The 15,676-nt window shown below is 38.6% G+C and overlaps 1 protein-coding gene across 1 annotated transcript in view; it reads right to left on the bottom strand.

Moving 5' to 3' along the window:
- LOC140168523 (lissencephaly-1 homolog) overlaps window positions 1-15,676 on the bottom strand; it is an 86,661-nt gene that overhangs the window by 28,014 nt on the left and 42,971 nt on the right. Inside the window, exons 4-5 of the mRNA XM_072191924.1 lie at window positions 15,026-15,307; window positions 10,284-10,380 (exon numbers count right to left, since the gene is read on the bottom strand). Of these exons, the coding sequence (XP_072048025.1) occupies window positions 10,284-10,380; window positions 15,026-15,307 (379 nt within the window). The remainder of the gene's footprint in view (window positions 1-10,283; window positions 10,381-15,025; window positions 15,308-15,676) is intronic.

Below are 15,676 nucleotides of genomic sequence, written 5' to 3'. Positions count from 1 at the left end.
TTCATGGTTAATCTTTCTAGAGCAATCAGAGTCTCAGTGATGGTCTGACTAAAAAAAAGGTCCTACTTGTCTGACTACATACAACAGGGAATGGCACAGAGCCAAACTGTTATGATGCAAATTATAAATACTCGACTTCCCCATTATATGATGATATTCAACACCTAATTATTATGCTGGTGACAATGTGACAGTGTCAATGTTCATTTAGAACCAAAATGTGTGCTATGAATGTCAAATCATTTGTTGTCTCATTTTGCAAATACTGTGCAATGCATGTTTTCGCAGAAAATGTTTCAAACAGGGTACAAGGGAAAAATGGCCATAAAAAATTATAGTTTAGCATCTGCATGGATCAGTAATTTTATGCATTTAAGTTGAAAAAAAAAGCCCCTCAAGTCCATATTTTTCAAAAACTGGAACGCTAAACATGTTTATTTTTTTTATTTGCCTTATAGAACCCATACGTTACTCTTGTATGCCAGCTTTATGTGTTTTCAATATTTGTGTGCAATGCAAACATTTCTGTTTTATGCTCCCAGGCACAGACCGCTAAATACGCATGCTCCCTCGGCTCCCTTTATATGCATGCTCCCTCAACCCCCTAATGCATGCTCCCGACCCCTTCTTAAGCATGCTCCTGCCTCCCCTTAATAAGTGTGCACATTTACACTCACCCCCCTGGTGCACACCTCCACCCCTACACACATGTAAATGGACATTGCAAGCTTGATTATGTGGGTCATTCATTAAAGTCTATGGTCATTCATTCACTGGATCTTTCTGCTGGGTCAAACACAGCTGTTGATTCTCACACTTAAGGATAAAATTACCTGAACTCACTGACAGTGGACACTTCATTACACACAACTAGGGTACCATATAACTGCAAGTGTGACCTACATGCACTTTATACAGTTGCTATTTTTAATTTTCGGACATAAGTGTAAGTGTCAAGAGTTGTGTCAAATTTGTGTGCATACTTCGCAGAAATGCCGACATTGGTGACCGACTGCTTTGTAACAACATTTTGCAGCATGAATGGTTTATTTTTGCTCGTGGTACGTAGTTTGCAGCATCATATGCGTGTAGAATGCTTGTGAAAAGACTCCTGCTTTAAAATTGAACATGTTGTACGAGAATTTAGTGCTAATTTGTAAACAAACAAAACTGGCAATTTAATTCACTAATTTTGTTAAATCAGACATGTTAGTAATTTCATTCATTTATAGTTAAAACTTTCTTTATTTTTCTTTTCACAGAGGAAATTATTTATTAGATAATTATTATATTTTTTTAAATGATCCAGTAGAGAACTCCCAACCTTAATGAATGCTCAGCGTGCTGGCCATAGGTGTCAACAAAAAAAGTATAAATTTTGAGATATTTGTCAAAATATCAAGCTATACCTTAAGAACCACTGAACCAATACTAGGCTTGTTTGTACTCATTTTAATGCATTTGTCATGCTGATTCCAAATATGGTCATGTCAATTTATAATTCCAAAATTTAAAAGAAGTTTGTAACTTGTCACCTGCAGTCGACTCCCGCATGGAAAGAGTTATCATCCAACACAACAAACCAAGATGGCCGTTACTAACAGCAGTGACAAGCATTTTACGGTGGATTTGGTTTGGTGTTAACATGGTTCAGGTCAGGAATGTGTGATAAACACCTTGTCTAATTGTGTTTACTCGCAAACCCATCATTGTGCACCAAACCAAAAACACCTCATGTACATGTTAGCTACAGGATATTAATTTAGTATTCTGACAAGGACTGAGGTACACCAGTGTGCAGTATACATTTGTACATGTACTACATGATATTACACCACTTGTCAGTATAAATTTCAACAAATTCGAATTGTTTTTGATACTACCACCTGCACAAACTGTCAACAAATTTTAGTAAAAATTTATGCTGAAGTAAAGGAAAGGATAAAACATTTTTCAATAATTTATTTTTAAAATATACAGGCATGTGATTATGGAATTCCCAGAATGGAGGAAACTAGCGAGTGAAACTCTCGCCCCTCACGGCCGGGGGTCCAGGGGCCCGCTTAAGGGCCCTGGTGGGGTGCCAGGGCGAAGCCCCGGCGGGGTCGAGGGCTTCTACACTGTAAAAACCCTATTGAGGCCCTCTCAGAAGAGCAATTTTACAGGAAAAAAAAGACACATAAATGAAGACAAAATGTTTAATTTGAATGAAAAAATACCACTTTTTAGTACAATGTGAGTGAAAATCAAATACTTAAACCTCACTTATTACAGAGGGTTTCTACAAATTACACTTTAGGAGACACTATTACAGAGGGGAAAATTGGTCTCACGAGTCGTTACTTGTGCCAAGTACTTTTCTCGATGTTTTGTAGATTTGGTAATATGGTCCGTTAAAGCAATTCTTCTCTTGGATCCATAAGATATCATGTCCCCACACAGTGAGCAATAAGCTTTACCGGCGACAGCAATTTTTTTGATACCATTTTCCTCCACCGTACAGCTCAATTCGCGACCATCTTTAACATGTATTACTTTCACTTCGTGATCCAGCCAGCTCCAGCGAACTTGTTTTTCAGATCTTTATCAACTACGCCGACGTTCGCGTCATTTTCTGAAGCGTTTTCATCTTGATTTTGGTTCGATACCGATAAACAAATCCCCATCAGTTGTCAAAATTAAAGATGGCCGACATATGTCGATGTGATAGAATGCAAGCTTATCAGTGATTGGTTTATATCGGCACGTGACGTCAAAATGGACCAATCATAGAAATCGTTAGTAAAATTACAATAGCGGGTTTTTTTTTCGATGTTGCCATACGAGCTATAAAACCATCTTTGGGCGACTTTTAAAATAGTAATTCATGAATAATCGGCAGTTTTTCTATTCATGTTCGCAGGAAAAACACATTGGGCGAATTTTTGCGTGTTTTTTTCAGCAGGTATTTGCCTTACGACTTGGCAACCACGGCCGAAACAAGAAGTTCGTTAAAAAAGAGAGAGATGCTCTTTGCCAATGTTCAGGAGCTTAGAGGGGGGCCCTACCCCCCAAAATGTCTCAACGGATTTACATTGGTCTCAAATCCGCGGATTTCCGCGAATCCGCGGAAAAATCACATGCCTGAATATAGATATATGGGAGTTAATTCATTCATTCATAATTAGACCTATGGTCCTTTGTTACCCAAGTGTTTTCCCCATTGTTCATTGTAAATTTTGTTTTCAGCTCCTGTTTTTGATGAGGTCTATCTCACTTTATCAAACTCAATTTCTTGTTTAAAATGAAGTTACAATATATAAACATACCACCAGTACTCATTTATTAAATATTTAAAATTGATCCATATTTCATTTTCACTCACATCAGCCCAGCCGACAACTTCAATGGAAAGCCAATGTTTCTAAATGTCACATTTTCAAAAGGAACATTTTCTGCTGCTTATTTATAATTTCATTTCAAATTAACCCACACATTTCCAGATATTAGACATTACTATACAAGTTGGGCAGTAACCTATTTCAATATTGTAAGCCAATAACATTTCCAAATCTCACATTATCAGCACTACACCTGTGAACACTTGTGACGCCATCATTACAATCTCAATTATATAGCTACCGTCTCTGGCAAAGAAGAACGGCACTTGTACACAGTTTGAGAATGTGGACAGCATCAACACAGAAGTGACAATCATAATATCAGACTGATAATGTGATTGGCCGATTATGCGCCAAAGCGTTTGATGGCGCAGTGCAACACTTTTGAAGGGAACACAAAGGCCGCTAATTAAAAGTAAAAATGATGAAAAAAGTTTAGAAAATTGGACTATATGAAATTTTTAGATTTAGGTCGCTAATGCCTAATCCATTTTTGTTTTTGCTCTTTTCACTTTTTCAAATCATTAAAAAACCAGTTTGGTCAACCTTTTCGGGCTGTTGATGAAGGGGGCAGCAAATTTTACCTCTTCTGTAGCCACTCAGGTAGGAAGGAGCGGCCATAGTACATAAGAGCGTCGTAAGAGCAACATAAAAACCAAAATGATACATCTTCTGTTTGTATTCATCTTATAAATCACTTTTAATGTCATCAAACTCATGTTATTCAATCAGATCACATTTGATTGGAAACATTGCCGGCGGGGACAAGGAAAGCAATTCATTGTCAGTATTCGGTAGTTAATGTCACTTCATTTTAATACTATGACCATCATAAGCTAAGCCATCTTGTTTAATTGCTTTTTTAATTTTCTTTAAAAATCCTGTTTCACTTTTGATTGATCACTTTAAACAAAACATCCTTTTCACAGATCATTTGTACGTTTCATTTTCCCCAAGTGTTTCACTTTTGATTGATCATGTGATGGTATGGCAGCATGAATGTATAAATCAGGCCCGTTATACGCAGGATTTCATTTGGGGTGCTGATTTTGAAAAAGTGGACTTTTTCCTAAGGGGAAGCAATTTTGTGAAAAGTGGACTTTCTTCCCAAAATTTGGACCTTTTTTGTCCAAAAAAAAAAAAGGGTAAAAAACCATCACACCCCCATGCGTATGGGCCTGGTATAAATTAAATAATCTAAAATCCTTTCAAGAAATTGATGTGCTCTAAACCGAGGATATTTCACATCCTTTATATCTCCATTATAAGTTTCCCATTTCAACAAGACTTATCAGTTTCAATGAATACAATAAATGTGACAGAACACGAGTGATACAGATTCCCTCATTTTATTGAAAACCATTTATCTCCAAAGCTCGCTGCATCCACACACCATGTCTAGAACTTGTTAACCCTAACCCTCCTGAATACTACAAAATACTACTTGATATATACGGTGTTCGTGCATGCATCCCACGTGGTGTGATGACGCAATCGCCCTAAGTGATATATAGTAGGCACCGGAGTTTCGCGCGATTTAAAACGGCAAAATGCGCTGGCCACTTTTCAAAATGCGTGAAAATGCGCCAAAAAATAGGTCAAAATGCGCTTAAAATCGTGATCCCATGTTATCAATGCAAAACACGAGAAAAACCATGGCCTGTCAATCAATTACGAACGACTTCCGGTTCATTTCCAGTTTCTGGAAAAAATGAAAAATAAAGATGGCGACCATCACAAATCGTCGATCGAAATGTCGAAAGCAAGGGCAAATTCCCCACATTATGCTTGGTTTAATGATCGTTATTTGTATTTTGATGTACAAAAGTGAAGTTAGAACCAATATTGCGTGAATTTTCTTGTAAATGCTGCCGATTTGGGGCATAAAATCGTAAGTTTTAACTTTAAGCTTATCGATGGGTCAAAATCGTGAACATTCTCGATGGAACCCAAAATGCGCTTTGGACACCCAAATGCGCGAAAATGTGCGCTTTTGCGCGAACCGCGCAAAACTCCGGTGCCTAATATATAGGCACGGTTTCGCTGGCCAGCGAAGCCCAAGACCTGTGGCAAAGTGTCGCCGACCGAGTGCTTGGCATGCGAGGGGTCTCGGGTTCGAATCCCACCCAGAGCAAACAACTTCTTTCCTTCTTTTCTCTCTTTATTATTTCCTTATTTCCCTTCCCGTCGCCAAAAAGCCCTTAGGCGGTTAGGGTTAAGGTTTGGTCACAATTAGTGTGTTTATACTGAGCACCTTGCATTCTGAAATTAACCGCAAAAGTAAAAACCTCACGAAAATTTCTGCTATACAGTGTTCTGTTGTTAAAGGTTCGAGTGGTGAACGTTTGCAGGTATTTCCATCACATCCAACCTATGTACCGGTAGTTGCCGATAATGCGATGGGACAATGTTATTCACACTGTGCTTCTAAAATATATTTTGCTTCAGAATGATTTGTTAAAATTCCCACATTATTGTATCCCAGCAAATTCTGAAAAGACTTGATTTCAACATATTGTCATCGGCAGCATGTTGTAAAATTTTGATACTTTATCTGCTGGCTAAATACACGGAGAGTGTTTTAGATCCAAATTCCCATTTTAAAACAGCCTCGTTTATTTACATTGGGTCAAAATTTGACTAAGTGCATGTATGTACATGTGTAAAGATTAAAATGAATCAAATGCAATCCATTTCAATAGAATGACTGAATTTACAAATTTCATCCTCATTAGGCATGATCACACGGGGAGCTTACCTCCGTGTTACCGTAATACGGAGGTAGTGCAAGGTGATATTAACTTAACACGGAAACTTAACACAGATACTTGTCCACACGGTCCTTCCTCACTGAAGCACTCAGTGTTAGATGCATGGCTCGGTTTCTGTGGTAAATCTTCCGTGTTAAGCTTCGTGTTAGTTTAAACATGATACTTGTTCAGACTGGCGCTAACACAAGCTACCTCAGAAGTAGCTTAGTGTTAGCTTAACACAAATTTACCTCTAAGCCCGTCTGAACATGGCTATAATCTTTGTTTACTTACACTTGACCTACATTGAATGCATGGCAAGCAGACCAAGGTCAGTTTTGCATTGCTGTTTATACATTGTCACTCTGTGTTTTTAACCAATTAACGTGTTACTGTTAATTAAGTGTAAAATCTTATTAACCAGCCCTACTTTGCATTTGAATAGTGACCTCAGGGGTCGTAATTGCTTCAAAGCTGCTTTTGACCAACAAGCCACAAACAAACATTATATTAGCTTGACAGAAGTAATTACAGAAAATGTATTTTTTTTCCTTTTAATTGCTGAACTTCATTTTCAATTTATCAGAAAAGATAGACAAATGAGTCGAGGCATCTTTCGAGCAGAATTAAACTGATTGGTTGCAATATGTAAAAGTCACTGATGTCCAAAAGTGTAACCAGGTTTTTTTACCCTCTCAATCAGGACCAAAAAAGATCCCTGTGAGCCTCCCGGCCCTCCCCCAGTGGTTAATGCTCCCTTGCCTGTCAGGCAAGCAACAAAGTTTGCCGTGTCGCAAAACTCAATTTTAAGACACTGATGAAACAGTTGTTCAATTCCCTTTCCGTTCTTCTCAGTTATTAATTCAAGAAACACATAAAATATTCATCTCATTTTAAAACAAATGATGCAATTCTGAAGGTTACCTGTGCAAAATGTAGCATAAAATGAGTAATTTATCAACGCAAGATCAGACACCAATTAATCTGGTTGATGTCAGACTCATTTTGCACGATGGCACCACATATGCCATTAGACTATCAATCTAGTTAGCATTATTTATACATGAAGTGACATTAATCATGATTGCAAGGATGTAAATCCCTGTAGACACGTTTTCATACCATTGAAAGGTCATAAATACAAATTGTATAACATTCACAGCGAGTGTCCCCCAGCCCAAGTCCCCCTCTCAAAAGTGAAGCCTGGTTGGATGACTCAAATAATGTTTATAAATCACATATAATACTGCCATACAAAATGTTGATGTAATACACTGGGTTATTCCAGCTGAAATCTATTACACACCCTATGAAAATCATGACATTAATCTCCCACAAAGGGAGTATGAATTTCACATGGGGTTACCTGATTGTGACTCAATTCTAAATCTACATCCCCTGTGTGGGAGATTAAGAATAGGACACATCTTCCAAACTGAGGGTGTAAGGATTCCAACTGGAATATCCAGTTAACCATGTAGGTACAATTAATGTTATCCCTATAGATATATCTCATTTGCACCATAAGGCCCCAAAAAAATTGTTTGTTTGTCCATAGAGGCTTATGAAACAGTTGGGTCGGTAGGTCGGATTTTTTTTTTACACAGATATTGCACTTGAAACTGACAATTTGAAGACCGGTAAATAAATCAAAACACACAGCACTTTACTGGTTTAACTCTTGAGATGGTTCTGCATGTTATACTGTTCATTTTCTTTACATTTTCTTTCTTTAAATTTATACTAACCACTGTTTTACTAGCACATTCAACGCAAATTTAAAAAAAAAAAGAACACGGTCGGTCGGACGTGGACAAACAAACAATTTTTTTTTTGCCTAATTTTACAGCTTTAGTTTGGTGATTTGGTAAGTTAGGAAGGTCTCCCAGGTTCCCCTATATTTGCTCGGTGGTGATCGCCGACCATCAGCATGAAATAATACTGTGTTTAGGTACACAGGCAGATAATACAGCGGTGTCGATCTACGCGTAATTAATACATGGAGTGACATTATTAATGCTTCGGAGAAGGTACAGACACTATTGCCTATCAGTGCAAAATAGTTGTAAATGCAACTGGCTCCACATAGCTGGCTGTGTATCATTACGAATTGATAGCCTCATTTAGCGTTTTAAAATGGGAATTTGGATCTAAAACACTCTCTGTGTATTTAGCCAGCAGATGAGTTGCTTGGTTGATTTGGCACATGAGATGTGGTAATTGAGTGGAGTAGTACTTAATCCTCACCTCATTTCATTTTTATACATTGCTGAAATTGGTCCTGCTCGACTAATAATCTACTATTACTAAAAAGTCTGCGCATATTTTATTTTTGGTGGATGTGTGATATATATTTTTAAATGACTCCAACCTTTTGCGCATCTCAGTTAGGGTTTGTGTTAGGATTAGTGCCAAGTTTAGGGTTAGAATCTGTATGACTGTGTATCCCCCACACACTCTCACCTTGTATTCAGCCAGAAGAGGAGTTGCATGGTTAATTTGGCACATTATTTATGAGATGTGATAATTGAGTAGAGTAGCAGTGATATGACTGTAATCGCTGATTTCAGTTTTATAATAATTTAAATTGGCGCAACTTGAAAGTCTGTGCATGTTTTTTTTTAATGACCCCGAGCCTAGTATAATGTATATCTCACAATCTTATATTCAAAGCAATGTTACTAATTTGTATAAATTTGATGTTTTGGTGCAAACACCAGACCTGAAACTGACCTACAGTGAAAAAAAAACTGAAAATGTTTATGCCCCCCCAAAAGAAAGCTAAATCTGCAAAATTGCTGAAAAGTTTCAAGTTTGAAACACAAACTAGATAAGTATCATATTTAGGAAGATTTTGGATAATACGGATGCTTCATTTCTTGCTGCCAAAAATCACTGCAAAAATGACCCTAGCACTGGATACAGTCCACAGAGCAGCTATTTCCAGCACAGCCTAACCACACTCATCAGACAAACTCTGTAAGCAGAACATGTTGCAGCTGAACCGCATTAAATTTCCTGTGGTTGTTCGTGACTACTACTCTACTTGCATACTGAAATACCTAATTGGTAAGACTGGGACCCAGGCATGTCTTGTTTTCTTAATTCCAATTCCAATTTTGCTATTAATTCTTTCTTGTGTCTTGTCCAGACAGTGGTTCAACAAATCTAATTCAGAGCCATTTTTAAAAGTCACACTCGCTTGAAGGCAATTATGGAGATATTGCAAATACAATGTGTTAAAGACCGCTGTTACCTACAAAGGGCTATGTTCCTGCATACAGAATTGTATAACTCGTATTAATTATCCAGGTATGCTAGCATCATAGTGGATCAAAAGCAAATGGCTGGAGTCTGCTACATCCCAGAGAGGATCCAGGTTCTGAACCACGCTGCCTATTGCCAAATTTTAGAGAGAAAATTGTACAAATATACGCAAAACGTTTCTAGTATCATTACAGATTTTGAAGTGTGCATTTTAACGCTCACAAAAAAACACCCAAATTCTGGTCACACCTTGTAAGTATCATGTTGCTCAGAATCCAGATCTCTGATTGATGACATGAAGGCCAAAACCGTCTAGACAAACCCGGACATGTTAGCCCTTAATGTAGTATGTTGCATTATAATTACACTCTGTCTTAGGTTTCACAACATAATATTCATCAAGTGAGAGCAAAGGCAAGAATGTCACGTCTTGCAATAGCTGCCATGTGATGGTCTGAGAACATGTATAATCAGATGGCTACAACTTTCTTGACTTCAGTTTTTTAACAAAGACTGAGTACAACCAAAATAATTGTTTCCCAAAAATGTTTCATTCTTTTTGACTTCAAATTTGATTCTCGAGTTGTACATGTACCTTCTGATGTTGGCTGTGGAGCTGGACCTTCCCACTGTGTGGTCAGAAGAACCATCTCACAATCAATGACTCATGAATAATACCAATAATTGATGACTGCTTCTCCAAAAATCGTTCAATCTCCATTCTCCAGTTATATTTGACTGCTCAGTGCCAGAAGTGGGTAAGTGCAATAGCTGCCCTGCGAACATCTGGCAATTTACACACAGTATATTGTACTCATCTACACATTGCACTTACCCACTTCTGGCACTGAGCAGTCAAGAGTTTTTAACTCCCTACCAATCTTACCTAGAACTTTTCCTGTGTGATCGAATGCTACATCTTGCACGGCATCTGTGTGACCTTTTAGCGACCTTTCATAATCTCCTGTTTCATAGTCCCAAACCTGGGGAGGGTAAAAAAAGTGACAATTAAGATTTTGAAGTAAGCATGGATTGGTGTCATTTTACAAGTTTATACTAACAGAGCATAACTACTGTTGATATAAGAAACTTGCTCCATCAACAAACTTTGGTTTATAGTATTCACTCCTGGACATACTAAAGTATCTTTTGTAACCAAAAATGTTGAGGTTATTTTGGTTCAATTTGGTACTGTTCTTGCTCTCAATCATGACATGTTAAATGTTTAAAATGTAATGTATCATGGGGCAAGATGGGCAGTTGTACAGACTTAGAAGCTTGTAGTCATGGGTTCAAGTCCTATTGACAGAGGCCACATGTGAACCAGATGCTGTAATTTATTTGGCTCTCTCTCCCCACCTGTGGTATTAGCATGGGTGCTACCATGAATGTATTAACAAGTTTGTTCTTCCACAAGTATCATTTTCCCTCTCAAGTGCCACATAATAATAAACTACTAGCGGGTACCCGCGCTTCGCGCGGGCCCCCGCTAGATGAGTAAATGGGAGCGGTTAGTAAACGGGATCGGTTAGTATAAACGATGGAAATGGTAATCATGTCAATTGGTATCGCTTTTAACAGCTCAATTATTACGGGGTTAGTGATGTGGTAGGCCTACCATTTGTTGCCTCTACTTTGCAAACGACGTTCTTTCTTTCCCGTTCTTTCTTTCTTGCTTTCCCGTTCTTTCTTTCTTGCTTTCCCGTTCTTTCTTTCTTGCTTTGCTTTCTTTCTTGCTTTCCCTCCCTTTCTTTCTTGCTTTCCCTCCCTTTCTTTCTTGCTTCTTACTTTCCCGTTCTTTCTTTCCCGTTCTTTCTTTCTTGCTTTCCCTCCCTTTCTTTCTTGCTTTCCCTCCCTTTCTTTCTTGCTTTCCCTCCCTTTCTTTCTTGCTTTCCCTCCCTTTCTTTCTTGCTTTCCCTCCCTCCCTCCCTCCTCCTCCCTCCCTCCCTCCCTCTCTCTCTCTCTCTCTCTCTCTCTCTCTCTCTCTCTCTCTCTCTCTCTCTCTCTCTCTCTCTCTCTCTCTCTCTCTCTCTCTCTCTCTCTCTCTCTCTCTCTCTCTCTCTCTCTCTCTCTCTCTCTCTCTCTCTCTCTCTCTCTCTCTCTCTCTCTCTCTCTCTCTTCTCTTTCTTTCTTTCTTTCTTTCTTTCTTTCTTTCTTTCTTTCTTTCTTTCTTTCTTTCTTTCTTTCTTTCTTTCTTTCTTTCTTTCTTTCTTTCTTTCTTTCTTTCTTTCTTTCTTTCTTTCTTTCTTTCTTTCTTTCTTTCTTTCTTTCTTTCTTTCTTCCCTTTCTTTCTTTCTTTCTTTCTTTCTTTCCCTCTTTCTTTCTTTCTTTCTTTCTTTCTTTCTTTCTTTCTTTCTTTCTTTCTTTCTTTCTTTCTTTCTTTCCCTCTTTCCTTCCCCATTTTACTTATTTTTTCTTTGTCTTTCCCTTTTTCTTTCAGTTTCTCTCTTTCCTGCGTTCCATTTCTCTTTCTGTTTCTTGCTTGTTCACTTTCTTTCTCTCTCTCTCTCTCTTCTTTCTTTCTGTCTGTCTATTTCTTCTTTGTTTTCGTTTCTCTCTCCTTTCTCTTTCTTGCTTTCCCGTTGTTTCTTTTTCTTTCTTTCTTTCTTTTTTCTCTCTCTCTCTCTCTCTCTCTCTCTTCTCTCTCTCTTCTTCTCTTTCTTCTCTCTCTCTCTCTTTCTTTCTTTCTTTCTTTCTTTCTTTCTTTCTTTCTTTCTTTCTTTCTTTCTTTCTTTCTTTCTTTCTTTCGTTCTTTCCCTCTTTCTTTCCATCTTTCCTTCCCTCTTTCCTTCCTTTTTTCCTTCCTTCCTTCTTCTTTCTTTACATAGGCATAAATCCCGGGATGAGTAATAAATTCCTCAATATTTCGATAAGGGGCATGATCTACTGAATCACCTCCATGTTGACGCATGTATGTGGGTTCTTTTTTTATAATTATGTGTTTCTGTTTCATCAAGTAGGCCTATAGCAACATTGGGTTTCAAGAAGGTTGAGTTACATAGCGTAAATTCGGTGTTGGGGTGGGTATAACCCCCCCACCAATGTTTTGATAAGGTCAATGGTCCGTATAATCACCCCAAGTTCACACATGTATAATAGATGTGGGTTTCTGACAAAATTAACCTCATTTTTGGCCAAACTAAAAGTGCCAATTTTTATGCCTTCGATGCTAATTTGTTCCACTTTTGCACAATATAATTCACCAGTAGGCCTAATTAGCTTGCCATAAATTATTCTGTCGCCAAGATGCTGGCTTCACTGTAGGCCTATTGCAAGAAATTGATTTAAACGGACCCATCCCCCATGCCATGTCAAGAGAAATCTACGCCACTGTTAATGTTGCCAAAAGATGCCGGATTCACTATATGCCTACTTCAAGAAATGTTTTCATCCCTCCCTAATGTCAAAAAAGAAATCTACGCCACGGATATTTAGCGGTTGCGGTTTTATACCATGCTATAATCTGCTAATAATGACCCACACTCCCCATCGAAATTCATCACAACATGACAAGCGAATAAACTCAAATTACTGTCCAATACCGTATATATGCCTTGGCCTACCTTGAATTTAAAATCTTCGGAAAGTCATCACAAAAGAAGTTTCGAAAGTCATAATTTGCATAAACGAATGCAGTTGATTTATTATTATAGCCGTTGCGGTTACCATGCCGCATAATGCCCACTCTCCGTCGAAAGTCACCACGAACGGATAAACTAATATCACTTTCAAAATTATTAGATCACTTGAACCATTTATTTTCAAAATACGTAACTTAAAACCACCTTTGTCTCAGCCATTAATTTGTTAGTTCCGTCTAAGAGATGTGATATTTTCCGTCTTAGATGAAACTGGAAGTTTTGTTACCATTAGCGTCGGGAAGTTGCCACGACCTGTGCGTAATCCGCGTATAGCAACGCAGCAACGGACCGTAAATAAGCGGGCCACCATTGGTTGATCTACCGAATAAATCCAAATAATTATTTGTATTTATTAATTTATCTATCTATCTATGCATTTACCATTCATCTGGAAATGCTAGAACTTATTTATTTATCTATTTATTAATTTATAATTTATCTATAATCTCCGAGATGATACCGATGAATCGATCAGTTCCTCTTCAAAGTATCGATTATCGGCAAGTTCCTCTTTAATAGTATAGATACCTTCTTCTTTTGTGAAGCTGTCCTTGCATTATCCAAATGTGACGCTTACAAACAAAATGTTATGTTTAAAATTGTTTTAACATTGATTGATGTTCTAGATTAATTGATTGCTTGGGTGACAAGTGATGAAGCCGTATAAACTGACCTAAATTTAGGGAGTCTGAAATTTTAGAAAGAGAATTATACTAGAAATTCCAGGAGTGAAATTCTCGTAACAAACAATACCCTAACAGAGGTATTGTGTACACCCCTTGGTCAGTTGGCATGGAATGACCCTACACTAAGATATATTTTACACATGTATACTATATCAAACTCCCTGTACTGAGCAGCTTTGCTGTCGGGGGGGAAAAACCATCGGGCTATGACCGCCGACTGACCACCAGGAGATGTGGTTAGCTAGACACTAACCATGGAGTATCAGATGCTCTTTAAATCCATACAAATCTGTGACACCTCAGTAGCTGTCTCAATCTCATGATGTATCCCCAATCTGTCAAGTGGCCTTGGCCCACTCATCTGTACTAGAAGGTATAGTTGTTCACAACGGTGTACACAGAGGTTTGTACGCACATATTAACTAAAGAGATGCAGGGTATCTACTGTACAAATACCACAGAATTAGAGAAGGAGAACCGGGACTCCCTATACCGGCATGTACAATCGCGCCGTCAGCTATGGGGAGAAAATTGGGGGTATTCGGGTCCTTGCCCAACGGTGTGCGGAGACGAACGAAAACAATTCTGCGTTTCATCTGAAGCATCTTGGTACTCGCGTGCAGGTCGCATCAAGTGCGTCTCTCAAATGCGCCCATCATCCATGTCGCGTTTGCATGACTACGAATGCCTCGAGCGCATTCCGAGGGAAACCGAATACCCCCAATTTTTGCTCCATGCCTGTATCAAGATGGCGGTCGAGTCCTGGTTCTCTGTGGCAAATACATTTGTAGCCCGTTTCAGTATCATTCGTTAAAGAGGACCAATCGTTCCATGAAGCACACAACAACGTATGAAACTATACACATACAGTGTATATTTATGGTCTTTCATGTTTTCTTTCGCTTAAACGCAAAGACATAATGCGAAGGTGTGTGACACTGGCGTGATGGCCCTCATGAATATGTGAGAATTCCCTGCATACAAAGCACAGGGACTTTGGCTGTTTGAAGATTGTCTGCATCTCTTTAGTCTATGATCTATACACACCACTAAGATATCCTAGGATATTGTTACGAGAGCTCTCCCCAGGCCTCCAAGTCTTCAAATTCTAATCAATAATCAATAAATCGTCGTTGGGCAGGAAAAACCTCATATGTGTCATTGGCCCCTGAACGTGCTTAAATCATATGTCCTATGTAACTGGTTGGCAGTTTTGTTTTAAACATGTTCAGGGGCCACAGGTTTTTCCTGCCCAACGACGAAATTGTCATATTATCAATAATCAATTAATTGATCCATACCTTAATTGTAGCATCCTCTGAAGATGACACGACTACACTGTAAACAGGATGCAGAACTACCCTGGTGATTGGACTCCGATGCCCTTGTAGACTATACCTCTCCGGCGGCCTCGGTATCCATTCCGTCGGCGATCGTTTATCCCGCGTCGGACCGCCGCTGTGAAATTCTCGTTCTGCTTCATTGAGTTTTGATTCAAGGTCCATGACCTTTTTCTGTAATCTGATGACAGATGTCCATTTCTTTTCTAATAGACCATTATATTTCTTTTCTACGTCGCCTCCCTGTTGTGCAAAAGAATAAAAACAAAACAATTATAAATCAATTGCTAGATATCGGTTTTCCCTCGTTACGATAAGTAAAATGAGAAAATATCTATGCATGTGACATTAACAGCATCACCCATGCCAATGAGGAGTGGTAGAGACTTCCAAGGAATCATAAGGTATTTAGTAGCATTTTGACGAGGGGGAAGGAAAGGAGGAAGAAAGAAAGAAAGAAAGAAAAGGAAGAGAAAACTTTTTTTCTAGGGTGCAGTTTTGAACCACCGACCCCTCAGGTGCCAGACACACGCACAGGGGTGTAGCTTGCCCAGCCAAGCATTCCGCGACCATATGACTGTTCGCAAGATGATGCAATCGCATCACATGGGA

The sequence above is a fragment of the Amphiura filiformis genome, chromosome 13 (genome assembly GCF_039555335.1).
Source record: "Amphiura filiformis chromosome 13, Afil_fr2py, whole genome shotgun sequence".
Taxonomy (NCBI): domain Eukaryota; kingdom Metazoa; phylum Echinodermata; class Ophiuroidea; order Amphilepidida; family Amphiuridae; genus Amphiura; species Amphiura filiformis.
Note: the sequence above shows the minus strand (reverse complement) of the source record. Positions and strands in the feature narration are given on the sequence as shown.